The sequence below is a fragment of the Lepus europaeus genome, chromosome 12 (genome assembly GCF_033115175.1).
Source record: "Lepus europaeus isolate LE1 chromosome 12, mLepTim1.pri, whole genome shotgun sequence".
Classification (NCBI taxonomy): Eukaryota; Metazoa; Chordata; class Mammalia; order Lagomorpha; family Leporidae; genus Lepus; species Lepus europaeus.
Genome location: NC_084838.1, coordinates 76893837 through 76908580, shown reverse-complemented (window position 1 = coordinate 76908580; position 14744 = coordinate 76893837). Strand labels below are relative to the sequence as shown.

At 42.4% G+C, this 14744-nt stretch overlaps 2 protein-coding genes across 5 annotated transcripts in view; both read right to left on the bottom strand.

Moving 5' to 3' along the window:
* The window catches only part of CFAP95 (cilia and flagella associated protein 95), a 171329-nt gene that overhangs the window by 124278 nt on the left and 32307 nt on the right, over positions 1 to 14744 (bottom strand). The gene's annotated exons all lie outside the window — the stretch shown is intronic.
* LOC133771324 (mitochondrial import receptor subunit TOM20 homolog) lies at positions 7707 to 8439 on the bottom strand. The gene has a single exon (XM_062207070.1). The coding sequence runs from the start codon at positions 8347 to 8349 to the stop codon at positions 7912 to 7914; it is 438 nt and encodes a 145-aa protein (XP_062063054.1). The 5' UTR covers positions 8350 to 8439; the 3' UTR covers positions 7707 to 7911.

Here is a 14744-nt window from a genome sequence, read left to right as displayed (position 1 = left end):
CACCATTTCCCCCTGGGGCCTGAATCTCCTTAATCTGGAGCTGCCGAGTCCAATTGCCCAACACTGGCCTGTATACCCTTAGCACAACAGCCCTTCTCAGAATTCCAAGTTCACAGGTCCATAGCAGGGAACACTATATTGGGCTCATATTCATATTTTAACAAAGACAGGAAATATGGGGGAAAATGTTAGGTGCCATTTTGTTTGAAGGTAAAAGATTGAAAGAAAAAAAATAAGCTTAGGTACACTCTGATCATTTTTAGCAGTAAAATATTTCAAAAAACCACAAGCTCTTTGAAAATCATATGGAACAAAGATATTGTGAAGCACAAAATAACAAGAGGTAAAAAACACAGTCTTGCAGCTGAAATTTATCTAGTGTTTATTCTGTGTCAGATATTAAATTAAGCTCTTATGTGTGTTATTTCATTGAACACTCAGAACAACTCTATGAGCATTGTGATCAGTCATGGTTTCAGAAGGAAAACAACAAACAAATGGAGAACTGAGGAAAATTTAATGAAGGGTCTATTTATAAAAGTGCAGCAAGCAAGAGGAAAATCAATAAAGAAGGCAGGCTCTTAGCCTAGCCATGAAGACACCTATGCCCTACATTGAAGAGCCTAGGGTCAGTTCTTGGCTCCAGCTCCTGACTCCAGCTTCCTGCTGATGCAGACCAAGGGAGGGGTGGTGATGGCTCAAGTGATTGCATTCAGTGACATCATTTGGGAGACCTGGCTTAGGTTCCCAACTCCTAGCTTCAGCTCCTGACCAGCTCCAACTGTTGAAGGCATCTGATGAGTAAACCAATACATGTGAGGGCTCTTTCTCCCTCTCCCCTCTCAAATATACAAAAATATTAAAAATGTAATTTTAAAAAGAGTTACCAACCAATGATATTGAAAGCCCCTGGTGACAGAAATAGCAGAGAGCAAATGCTGGAACTCAGAATCACCTACAGCTGTGAAAAGAGAGCCACCTCATAATAACTTTCAGACCAGACACTCAGTCACTGTCAAATCACGGCTCTGCAGGGTGGAAGCCACAGGAATAAATGAACTAGCTCATTCTCCTTCCACCTCTGATCACCTGCCAGGCTTCCCAAGGGCCAGTGCAGATGAGAAGTCAGAGCTGAAATCTGTAGACGTCAGCTTCCTTGGCAGGGTTGGAGAGTAGACCCAGACAGCAAAGGAAGAATACCTAGTGTAATTTATGTCCATATTAAAGAAGGGAAAATTGAAGCAGGGATCAAGTAATGTCCAGTAAACCAACCAGAAAGTGGAAGCTCTGTGATTTAAAATTCATGCAGTCTGGCCGGCGCCGTGGCTTAACAGGCTAATCCTCCGCCTTGCGGCGCCGGCACACCGGGTTCTAGTCCCGGTCGGGGCGCCGGATTCTGTCCCGGTTGCCCCTCTTCCAGGCCAGCTCTCTGCTGTGGCCCGGGAGTGCAGTGGAGGATGGCCCAAGGCCTTGGGCCCTGCACCCGCATGGGAGACCAGGAGAAGCACCTGGCTCCTGCCTTCGGATCAGCGAGATGTACTGGCCGCAGTGGCCATTGGAGGGTGAACCAGCAGCAAAAAGGAAGACCTTTCTCTCTGTCTCTCTCTCTGTCTAACTCTGCCTGTCAAAAAAAAAAAAAAAATTCATGCAGTCTAACCCATTCATTCATCTATGTCTCCGTAATTACAAAGCACCAGGCATCATACTAGGCTCTGGGGCTTGAGTAGTTAACAAACTTGAGGCTGCCCTCCCTATAGATACATGAGTTACAGGAAACCCTGGGGCTGGTGGCAAGAACAATAGCACATAGTCAGACACTGTTCTAAAGGTCTTGATAATAAACACTCATGACAATTGTATTGTCTCTATAGGGAAGGAAATGAAGACATGGAAAGGGGGCCAGCACTGAAGTGTACCGGGTAAAGCTGCTGCCTACAGTGCCGGCATCTCATATGGGCGCTAGTTCAAGTCCCGGCTGCTCCATTTCTGACCAGGTGCTCTGCTGTAGCCTGAGAAAGCAGTAGAAGATGGCCCAAGTGCTTGGGCCCCTGCACCCACATGGGAGACCAGAAAGAAGCTCCTGGCTCCTGACGGCCATCTGGGGAGTGAACCAGTGGATGGAAGACCTCTCTCTGCCTCTGCCTCTGTGTAACTCTGCCTCTCAAATAAAGAAATAAATCTTAAAAAAAAAAAAAAAGACATGGACGTTTTGAAGACTCTTGACCAAAGGTACAACCTAGTAACTGGCAGAGCCAAGAATCAGAGAAGCTGTGTGACTCCACAGTCCACTCCTAACCTGTGTGTTTCCTGTGTCAGAGACAAATGTTATCCCTCAGTGTTAGACCTGCTGTCTTCATTCATGATGCAAGCCTCTCCTTTTAGCTGAGCACATGGCATTGCAAACCATATTTTGCCACCTCCCTCATGTTTAGAAATGACCAGTGATTCATTTTGGACAATGGAGTGTCAGTGGATAAAACCTCCAGGAAAATGTTTTCTTTTCCTATCGCATCAACCCTGAACATAGTCACTAGTTTCCAGCAGCAATCTTGGGCCCTACCCAAGGGATCACGGAGCCAAAAGCTGGAAGGAGTAGGTCTTGGGCAGTCTGTGTGATGATACCAGTCTTAGCATGCTATCCCCCATACTTCCACATGAAAGAATGGAACCTATGTGAATAGCCTCTGTTGATTTGTGGCTCCCACTGCATGTAGGCAAGCCTAATCCACACCATCTTCACGTGAAAAATCACTTTGGTTGAAAAATGTTCATAGCCTGAGATAAAGGCAAGTAATTCATAAAAGCACTTCATATGTTTAAAAGTCTTCTAGGGCTCTCTCTCTCCCTCTCTCTCCCTCCCCCCACCCCGTGTGTGTGTGTGTGTGTGCGTAGCTATAGATATATATATCACAAAGTGGAGATTGGCAATTTAGTATGTGAAGGAGCTAAATTAACACAGCACAAACTCACAGGATAATCACTAAAATTTCCATTTAATTTGCATAATAAAATCTAGCTTGAGTCAAATGTAATATAAAAAATACCTAATGTTACAGGAAACTCATTTCATAATACCATCTTTATTCTCTGTTTTTCTGAGCACCAATTTTTTAAAGTCCCAATTGTTACTCTTCCAGGATGAACCCTTCCCATGGGGGCTACAGTTAAGAAAGCCCAGTAGACACACAATCTGGGTAGAGCCTCTTCCTGCTGAGATGGCTCACTCCCCGGCAGAATCTCTCATGGTGAGATTCACTATAGACAATTCCCAGCTAAGACTGGGTCCCCAGAAGGCACACTTCCCCAGCCCATGCTGAAGGAGTTGCAGGTAGGTACCTCCCAAGCCAAGGCTCTCCCCTTATGCCACAGGCAGCTTCTGGAGCCCCCAGTGTGCAGTCTTCTGTCAAGCACGAATGAGATCTCAGTCCCTCAAGTACCCCAACCTCCAGAGAACTCTTATCAAGTTCCCTAGGAGGTGTGCTGGAGGCCCCACTCTAAGATTTGGCGTGAGAGGCACACCTCCCACCTGGGGGTAGGATCCACAACATGCATGCCACCTCCAGAGGACTCCTCTGCATTGCTAGTACTCTGAGGAGAGTCTCTTCCATTTCCAATTCTCATTTTGTCTTGTTTCTAGATTTTCAAAGTAAATGAGAGACCAAGGGACTCAAATTGAGTTACTCAAATGTTTGCAGGTTGCACATGAGGGATGTGGCACCTCATTCTGGAATAAAGGAAAATGTGGTATCTATTAGCTGAGATCCTCAGTCACAACCTCTCTTTCAGTCATAAGGCACAGTCTTGCCATGTTAGCCTGCTAAACTTCCCCAGCCAAGCAAAGTTTTTCTGCACACTGCCCCCCTCTAAAAAATCATCTTCATCATCATCAACAGGTAGAATTAAAACTTGGAGAAAAGTTTTTATCTTCAAAAATCACCATGAATGACATTCCTATTTCTCAGCAGTAGTTTTGCCTTTGGAAAGCCTGGCTCGGCTTCCACATGGAGGTTAACTCAGTTTGGTTGTATTCAGACTCTTTGTGTATAGATAGCTACACACAAAGGATACCAGCACAGCATCCACGAACATAAGCACCATTAATTTGAGTAACTGGGACTCAGAGAGTGCAGTCAGAAAAATAATTTCATTGTTTCCCACCACTACCTTTCAAGCAAGCTTTTATGGGATAGTTGTTTTCCTGACCTCAAAGAACAAATAAATCCTGAACAAATGTTGTGTTTCTTATCACTCTCAGAAAACAAAACCATTTCTTGTCACAAAAACAGTCTTTGTGAAGTAATTAATACTAATCAAAGAATCCCAAAAGTGCCAGTTGTCCAGTTGTCTGTGGGAAGCAAAGAAAAGAGCATGTGAAAAGACAGAAAACCCACCAACCTTCCCCAAGCCCTACTGCCCCACTTCCATTTGTAAATTTCCTCAGCCTGGATCAGGCTACAGCTGGAGGAGGAGAAAAACTTTAACCTTAAGTGAAATTCATCATTTTTATGATGTATTTTAATGATCAAAATGTGACCAATAGACTTTTTATTGCCTGAGAGTGCCATAAAAATTATCAAACTTGCACAAGATTTTATCCAAGCATGAAGAAAGAACCAGCTCCAAAAGCAGGATAAATAGGTGGTAAAGGCAAAAAAATATAGACGTGTGTGTGTGTGTGTATGATTGCACCATTTAAGTCCCATCTGTTCAACATAACAGTTACACCTGCTCAAGCAAATTAACATACATGACAAATTAAACTCTACTTTCTCTAAGAATTATATTAAGGTCTGACTACTGATGTAAAGTGGAGCAAAGGAGAGTGAGGGGATCCAAATGGCGGATGGTGAGCTCCTGTTCCTGTCCCACATCCCTAGAAATGACAGAGGAGATATCTGCTAGAATACACAAACTCACAGACACAACAGAACACAAAGGAAGTACCCTCCATGGACCAAAACTTCTGCAGAATTTCTGCCATGGGAAAGGCAGATCGGATTGTGTTGGTATTGGGAAAGACATACCAAGGTAGATCCAGGAGTGGATGCAGATCCAAGCTCAGAGACAGGAAGACAGAAAGCCAAGAGGAATGCCTGGCACAGCTGCCCATTATCCCCAAACATCTGCCTTCCCCCTGGCGTAAGTGGTTGTCCTACCATGGCACTTAAATTTCATTTATAAAAATTTGATCTGTATGCCCCTTCGAGGTGCTTAGGTAAAACTGCAAGAAGCATTTGTAAGAGTATACTGGTCAGGGCCGGCGCTGTGGTATAGTGGGTAAAGCCACTGCCTACAGTGCCAGCATCCCACATGGGCGCCGGTTCGAGTCCCAGCTGCTCCTCTTCCGATCCAGCTCTCAGCTATGGCCTGGGAAATCAGTAGAGGATGGCTCAAGTCCTTGGGCCTTTTAAAACTTTGCCCGAGGGCGGGCAGGGAAGCAGGAGCAGCAAATCCCATTAGGATGGGGGTGGAGCTTGACCACAGAGGTTGGGCCATGTGGTCACCTGGCTAAAACTGCACCAGTTTCCTAACTTACTTTCTTTCTTTCTTTTAAAAAGATTTATTTATTTGAAAGGCAGAGCTACAGAGTGGCAGAGGTTCAGAGAGAGAGAAAAAGAGAGAGGTCTTCCACCCACTGGTTCACTCACTCCCCAGATGGCCACAATGGCTGGTATTGTGCCAATCTTAAGTCAGGAGCCAGGAGCTTCTTCTGGATCTCCCACATGGGTGCAGGGGCCCAAGGACTTGAGCCATCCTCTACTGATTCCCCAAGCCAAGATTATGAAGATGATGAGATGGAAGAAATGCAAGATACGAATTTCAAAAAATTTATGATAATAACAATTAGAAGTTTTCAAAAACAAATGCTTGAGCTACGGAATTCCTTACTGGGCAGGATAGAAAATCTCCTTCGAGAAAATGAAATCTTAAGGAGGAATCAAAATGAAATATAGAAACTAGTAGAACAGGAAAGTGTGATAGTGAAGAGAAATCAAAATGAAATGAAGAACTCAATAGATCAAATGACAAACACATTAGAGAGCCTAAAAACAGAGTCAGTGAAACAGAAAAGAGAATATCGGACTTAGAAGACAGAGAACAAGAAAGGAAACAGGCAAACCAAAGAGAAGAAGAGGAAATTAGAAATCTAAAAACTATTGTTGGGAATCTACAGGATACTATTAAAAAGCCCAACATTCGGGTTCTAGGAGTTCCTGAAGGCATGGAGAGAGAGAAAGGATTAGAAGGCCTTTTTAGTAAGATACTTCCAGAGAACTTCCCGGGTTTGGAGAAGGACAGAAACATCCTAGTACAGGAAGCTCATAGAACCCCTAGTAAACATGACCAAAAGAGATCCTCACCACGACACGTAGTAATCAAACTCACCACAGTGAAACATAAAGAAAAGATTCTAAAATGTGAAAGAGAGAAACGCCAGATTATTCTCAGAGGATCTCCAATTAGACTCACAGCAGTCTTCTAATCAGAAACCCTACAAGCTAGAAGGGAATGGCGAGACATAGCCCAGGTACTAAGAGAGAAAAACTGCCAACCCAGAATATTATTTCCTGCAAAGCTCTCATTTGTGAATGAAGGTGAAATAAAGACCTTTCACAGCAAACAGAAATTGAAAGAATTTGTTGCCACTTGTCCAGCCCTGCAAAAGATGCTTAAAGATGTGTTACACACAGAAACACAGAAACACGCTAATCAATATGAAAGAAGGTAAAGGAAGGAAACCTCACAGCAAAAGATCACAGGAAGCTCAAAGTATCTATTAGAAAATATCTTTGGCAAATGGTAGGGCAAAGTTACTACTTATCAATAGTCACATTGAATGTTAATGGACTGAACTGTCCAGTTAAAAGACACAGATTGGCTGATTGGGTTAAGGAACAAAACCCATCTATTTGCTGTTTACAAGAAACACATCTTTCCAACAAAGATGCATACAGACTGAAAGTGAAAGGCTGGAAAAAGATATACCATGCCAACAGAAATGAAAAAAGCTCAGGCTAAAATTTGTGTTACCTTATTTAAAATGTTATCCTAATTGTGTTACTAGACATGATAGTTATCTTAATGAGAAAGCCCCAGAGGCCTAAAGGGTTAAATACTTGTAAAATCATACAGGTGCTTTCAAAAATACTGTGAAGTAAGCAAGTGCCTCTTGTTGGTTGATGAGTTTATAATTTTAAACATGGCGACTTAAAGTATTTTGTCATCCACAGTTATATATGATTTGCTGCTCATAAAACTAAAGCATTGTTGGTTCTGTGTTTAGCTGTCCTCCTATAGGTTCCTAGTGACTTTTTCCAGCCACTTCTATTGTATTCAGTACTTTGGGATGGATCTGTAAACAGATGAAGCCAAAAATGTATTAACAGTACCAACTGAGAGAAAGTATGGTCAACTGAGGTTACTAAAAACAAAAAGCAATTCAAATCAATTGGCAATTTACAAAAAGAGTTTAAAGATTTTAAAAGCTATTATTAAAATTGCTATATTGGTCTGTAGTGTTAGGTTATATGTATGTACATATTGTATGTTCACATGGGAAAATTTTATTAAGAGTTTTATTTTAATTGGCTTATAGATAAGATTGCCCATAAATTTAAGCTGCTAAAGTTAATCAAAGATATGTTTTGTTTTGTTTTGTTTTGTTTTATTTTTTTGGTAACTCATAGTGTATTTATAAAATGAAAAGCTCTCTACAAAATACACTTTTCACTGGGAAAATAAATAAAACAGACAAATGAATCTACGCAAAGCAAACATGAACTTTGGTAGATTTCAGTGTAGGACAGTCCACAACAAGCTTATTTGCCCTTTTTCCCCCAGAGCTGCTCAGTTTCCAAGTTAAGAATTTTAAAAATATTTTGAAGTGAGATTTTATTATGTTGAAATTCTTCATTCCACATCATCTTCAGCCAAGCTCTGAGCACTTACAATTCTCTGACTAATTGTTGGGAGTTTAGTGAGCAGCGTCTGGAACACTGGCGGTGGAAGAGTTTGCTGTAATACTTGTAGCAACTGCTGTGGCTGCCCACATACAGCAATTGCATTTGTCAGATGGTCCACACCCTTCTCATATTCACCTTGAGCTAGTAACTCTTCTCCAAGCTGTATTTCTTCAAGGAAGAACTTCTGAACAGCTTCTGCATCTTTAAGGTCAGGTAACTTAGAAAGCCCAGCTCTCTCTTTGGCAAGCTTTTGTTTCTTTCTTCGTTCTCGCAGCCTGTTCTTGAAGTTGGGGTCACTCCGTCTCTTGCGGTCGAAGTAAATGCAATACCCGATGAAAAGGGCCCCGCATACGCCGGCGGCGATGGCGCTGTTCCGGCCCACCATGGTCTCTCGGCTGCGGAATGTGATGGCAGCGGCGAGGCCTCCGAAGCAGCGGTTGGCCGCGAACCCTCAGAGCGGACGGCGCCGCTCCAGACCGTCCAAAGATATGTTTTAATTCGTGTGATCTGAATCTCTGTATCATATGTTTTAAACTTGTTGGTAGAAAGAAACTAAAAACATTTTATATGGTTGTGCTTAAGTTTACTGGTTAAACAAACTACACCATGTTAGATATTTAAGAGGTGTTTCCAAATACATGATTCTTAAAATTTATAGAAGGCATTGGACCTTCTGATAAATGTTTTATTGAGTTGTTATCTAATGGTTGAAACTGTTTGCTAAGTTTTCATGTGATATTGCTATTGTCAGCAAGCAATCTAGAACTTGCTCCCTCGTTTCTCTATTCTGAGCCTAACTTGTTCTTTCATTTCTCTATTCTCTTCAAGGTAGGAAACTAATTCTATTATGAAGGAATCTGTAGGATGCACAATTTAATCTTTAGACCTTATAAAAGAGATGGCTAACATTTTTCTGTAATAGCATAGCCAAAATAAGAGCTTAAAGTATAATTTCATAGCTAGATTTACTTTGCCATCAGCGAAGTATACAGTAAGTAGAAAAAACCTCCCTTTCAGATCAAAGGGAAAGAAAGTTTTAAAGTGAGAATATAATTTTCCTCATGGGCATTGTCTACCTTAGAAAAACTACTACAGAACATGCCTGTGACTATAGACTTGTAGTTCAGGCCACCAAAGATTAGAGATAGGACTTGGGCACTCCCTTGACTTGCATCCTCTGGTCTGCTTGAACAAAAAGCAGGAGGAAAAGAAAGCTAGGCATCAGAAGCAATGGGTGGCAGGCCTATTAATGGCTGATCTGTACAGTGATCTGCCCTCAAGGAGACCCAACAGGCTAGTCCACTGCAGTGGCTTTCAATGTGGTAAGCCTGGACTTCAGCAGAAGTCAACTTGTGAAGAGCCCTGGCAGCTCTGCCAAGAGTTGGATCACTGGAAATGGACCTGCCCTGGAGTAAAAAAAAAAAAAAGATGCTGGTCAAGATAGGTGTACACATTCCACGTTGGAGGGCTTTGATTCAAGTCTTGATTCTGCTCCTGATTCCACCCTCTTACTAAAGGGCATATTAGCAGACAGTGTTGATTGCTCAAGTAATTGAATCCATAACATCCATGTGGCAGACTTGGATGGAGTTCCTGTCTCCTACCTTTGGCCTTTGCCAGTCCTAGCCTTTGGAATATTTAGGGAGCAAAAAAGAGGAATGCAATCTTTTTGTCTCTCTCCCCCTTTCTGTGTCTCTCTGCCTTTCACATATCTAAAAGTTTTTATAAAGAAGAATTTTGAGAACTTGTCAGGTAGCTTTTTCTCAGGTTGGACCAGGGACATAAAAGTATACCCTTTAGGAATCAGAAAGCAACTCTATGGAAGTTATAGATGCATTTGTTTTAGCTCTAAATTCTTGAAAACACTGGGGAGTTTTCATAACACTCACATTCAAAGTATAAAATTCAATAATTATTAGTAAACTCATGTAGTTGAGCATAACCACAATCTAATTTTAGAAATTTTTATCACTCCATGCCCATTAGCTATTGTTACTATTCTTTTCCCATTTTTCAGTCCTGGGTACCCACAAATTATTTTCTTCTTTTTTTAAAACTTTTATTTAATAAATATAAATTTCCAAAAAATTTTGGTTTTTGGAACTAGTTCTCTATTTGCTGTTTCTTCTAGGTTCTCCAATTTGTTGTTCACAATAGTCTCATGATCTTTAGTACTTCTGTGTTATCTGTTGTAATGTCTCCTCTTTCATTTCTGATTTCACTAATGTATATCATCTCTTTTTTCTTAGTTTAGCTACAAGTTTAACCTATTCATAAAAATGAATGCTGATATACTTTTTATTATTTATTTGTCATTTTAAAATCCAAAATGACTCTGATGCTGTTACAAGTAACCATTCTACTCATCTATGTTGTCTTGTTAGTTCTAAAATAGCCTTGGCACTGACACATTAGCTATACAAGAAAAAATATGCTTAATAAAATTGTTTATGATTTTCTTTATTCCTCTTTGTATCAGTGTGTTTTTCCTTCCATGACACAGCATCACATGTGCCCTGCACTTAACCTTTCTAAGTTCATGGGATCAAATGCATGTTGAATCAGGAATGGTCTTTCCTTACCTGTTCAATGGTTTTCACTTTAATATAAGTCAAACCAAAGTAAGGTAACACAGGTGATTGTGGCAGGTCTTTTGGCAGTATAGTGAGGATCCTTGGACAAGGGGTTTTGCCAATTGAAGAAACAATAACAAAAGTACTTCTGATGATTTTAACTTGCTTGGAATTCATAGTAACTAAATAAAATCCAAATAAAATACCAAAATAAAAATTGTGTTACCCATACAACTTACACTAAGACAATCAGAAAAACCCCAATGGCGTGAACTATTGCTGTCTTGTCAATCTAGATACTCTATGGCCCCACCAGGCCTCCTCAGATACCACTGGAGTAGGAAATTGATTTTCTCACTATTGAAACCTGAGTTGTATATTTCCAGATTCCACTAAGAGATTGTTCCTTTAGCTTCAAGAGAAGCCATCCTCAAAGCTCCCTCCAATTCACTTCAGCACAGGTGCCCCTCACAGTGTCCTGGCCTTTCCATCATGGGACTCATCACACACTTCACCACCAAAGCTGAATATCTTCACTTCCACGATGAAGAATTGAGTTCCTTTTATACAAAGACTTTGATTTGAATTATGTTTCTTACCCCAGCGCTTAGCATTAATGCCTGGCAAAATAACAAGGTCTCAATAAATGCCTGTTGACTGAGTAGCAGTCCTTTCGTCCTTTCTTCCTTTTCTTCTTTTCCTTTCTTGCTTCATTTCCCCCTACCTTTTTCAATTCCACAGATGTTTACTGAGCACCCACTATGTTCCAGGCTGTATTCTAGGAACTGGGGTTACAGCAGAGAACAAAACAGATCAAAGTCCCAACTTTCATGGAGCTTATCTTCTAGCAGAGGAAGATAAACAAGTAAGTGTAAAATATGTCCTGTGATTTAAGTGTCAAGAAGAAAACTCACGTAAGGAAAGGAGAAACACAAGGTTGATAGGAATGGGCTGCTTTTTCACATACAAATGTGTAACTGGTTCCCTGACCAAATGGTTCTATAAATAGGTACAACAGAAAACAAATGTATTCTCCCTCCATCACTGCCCATTCACGGTCATTGGCAATGGCTAGTTCTTTGTATTCCTTAATGAACTGTAAGACAGATCCCAGAACTTTTCTCTTCACTCCCAAATAATATACAAATTCTCTAGCTATTTCTCCCTAGAGGAGTTTTACTAAGCAAAATGCCCAGTCTCAGACAAGTCAAAACTTCAAGTCTCATTGAAAGATTCTCATTCCTTTGCCTCAGGCCTGCAATGGCCTGGCCTACTACAGTGGAAACAGGAAATTCAGTTGCCTTCCCCTCAGTGGTCCCATTTGAACATCTTCCCTTCTCCCCATCTCCCTTTGTCTCCCTGGAAGTTAATGGCAAGTGTGTAGGGATAAGATGAAGGAGAGAGAGGCAAATGTAAGAAAAGCAGGATGTGATCTTTGATTTCTTCTGAGTATGTGTATCTTTGACTCTTTCTATATTGGTGGATATTCAATGCTGGTTTTCTTGGGATGTTCTGGTAGACTTCAGAATCCCCTCTGGGACTATTCAGTGGCAGGTCCCATGATACAGAATGCCTCAGGTTGGACTTAAATGTCCTACCTCAGACCTTGGGAATCCAATTACCATACCCCTATCCTTATATAAGGTGCTCTTGGACAGTCACTGGAATGAGTCCTCTCATCTTTCCCCTCTACACAGTCCACATGGGAACCACAAGAGCCACAGGGAGGTCTAAATCTCCTACATTCTTTCCCTACCTCTGGGGGACACACGGCTGGAGTCCTCTTTCTGCTCTGCTTCTTCAGACAGAACAGTGTCTGTGACTGCACCAGGCATCCAAGTGGTTCTGCAGAAGAGATTTGAAGCAAATCCTTCCCCAGGCGCTCAGACTCCTCCTTCAGCTTCTTGTATTTCAGTCCCCTTACATCATTCATGTGAATGGGGGGTTGGATGACACCATCTTTCTCTCTTTTTTTAAAGATTATTTATTTATTTGAAAGTCAGAGTTATACAGAGAAAGAAGGAGAGGCAGAGAGAGAGAGGTCTTCCATCCCCTGGTTCATTCCCCAGTTGGCCACAAAGGCCGGAGCTGTGCCAATCTGAAGCCAGGAGCCAGGAGCTTCTTCTAGGTCTCCTACGCAGGTGCAGAAGCCCAAGCACTTAGGCCATCTTCCTCTGCTTTCCAGGCCCTAGCAGAGAGCTGGATTGGAAGTGGAGCAGCTGGGACTCAAACAGGCACTCACATGGGATGCTGGCACTACCAGTGGCAGCTTTACCTGCTATGCATGGCACCGGCCCCAACACCATCTTTCTTAAGGGTCTCACATAGCCGACTCAATACTACTCTGGCATGGGAGATCATTGTTTTCTCTTGGGCTCTGGGTGGCTTAGCCAGTCACAAATAAACGATGCTAACATGAGCTCCAGAATCAGCAGTTAAGGGCAAGGAGATCTTCAATCAGCTAAACAGAAATACTGTTGGAGATAAGAAGCAACCACTCAGCAGCAATCTTGCAAAAACAAAAATGCTAAGAAGGCATGCAGGAGGGAAACAGATGGCAGTAGGGCTGGCCAGCATGTGTGTGGACCTAGTTCAAGAAACAGGACAGAAGTTATAGCTAAGATGTAAGACACCAAGGCCCCAACACATATGCAGTGAGATAGATACAATACTCAAGGCAGAGCAAAAATAAATAAGCAGACTTATTTTCTGCAAGGAGGAAGCAGTAGGGGTCCATGGGAGGAAAAAGGCCAGCTGACTAATTGCAAAGGAGTTTGGCATTCCAAGAGTCAGTCTGGAAGCATATTTAAGATCTTAGACTTTAGAGGAGAAAAATGGACTTTTTTGTTTTTTTAAATATTCATTTATTTTGAAAGGCAGAGGCAGAGAGAGAGAGAGAGGTCTATCATCCACTGGTTCACTCCCCAGATGGCCGCATCAGCTGAACCTGAGAGATCCAAAGCCAGGAGCCAGGAGCTTCTTCTGGGTCTCCACACAGGTGCAGGGTTCCAAGCACTTGGGCCATCTTCTACTGCCCTCCCAGGCCATAGCAGAGAGCTGGACCAGAAGTGGAGCAGCTGGGACTTGAACTGGGGCCCATATGGGATGCCAGCACTGCAGGTGGTGGCTCTACCCTCCACGCCATAGCGCCAGCCCCCATGAACTTTAATTTTGAAGACACTTTCCAGCTGTTTGACATTTAACCCTGATTAAGTTGTACTTGGCCTCAGCTTCCTCACCTGTAGAAGGCTGGTCACACATGAAACCTGCCTGAAAAGCTGTCCAGAGGATGACATGAGGCACCTGTCATGCAGCTGTGCCACTGAATTAATCCGATGGCATCAATAGGATGCAATCCTGAAGCAACTTTATTTTAATCAAGCCTTCCAGCCACACAATTCATTCTTTCCTTTTGCCTGAAGAACTTCTTAAGTCAGTCTCCTAGTGTTCCTGGATTGCTCAGATCTCAAGAAGGATCTCATTCCAGTTCTAAAAGCTTCCAGCCTTGGGAAATAATAAAAACCTCTACCTGCAGTAAATGTAAGCTTCTGCCCTGCCCAGCTTGGCGTCTCCTCAGGCTGGAAAGGTTGCAGTGGGTAGAATCTTTCTCTCCCCTGCCTCTCTTCTAGTCACAGACCCCTCCCAGGTCTGGCTGATGGGGAGAGAGCAGGTGAAAAGGCATGGTGTTAAGGGAGTCTTAGCTATCTGACTTGCACTAGGGGCTTGGACGACATTCAAAACTGACTCCCCTCCTAGGGCCTGTTTGTCATCGTTGTCTAGGATTCTCCTGCTGAGGACCTCCAATTGCAGCGTCAAAGCATCTCCCCCCAACCCCGGCTGGCATAACTCCTCTTTCCTAAACTTGGGGATTGTGGTGTCTTGTGCTGGGTCTCTTCATATTCTCCCACTCACTCTTACCACATGCAGCTTTTTTCTTTTTCTTCTTAGGTTTATTTAATTTATTTGAAAGGCAGAGAGACAGAGACAGAGAGAGATTTTCAATCTGCTGTTCACTCTTCAATTGCCCACAACAGCCAGGGCTAGGTCACTTCAAAATCAGGAAACAGAACTGAATCCAGTTCTCTCACATGGGTGGCAGGGACCCAACCACTTGAGCCATTACCTGATGCCTCTCTGGGTATACGTTAATAGAAAGCTGGGTCAGAAGTGAAACTGGGACTTGAACATAGACACTCCGAGATGGGAT

Coding starts and splice junctions, on each gene's coding strand:
- LOC133771324 (XM_062207070.1), bottom strand. CDS start 8,349: ATGGTGGGCCGGAACAGCGCCATCGCCGCCGGCGTATGCGGGGCCCTT.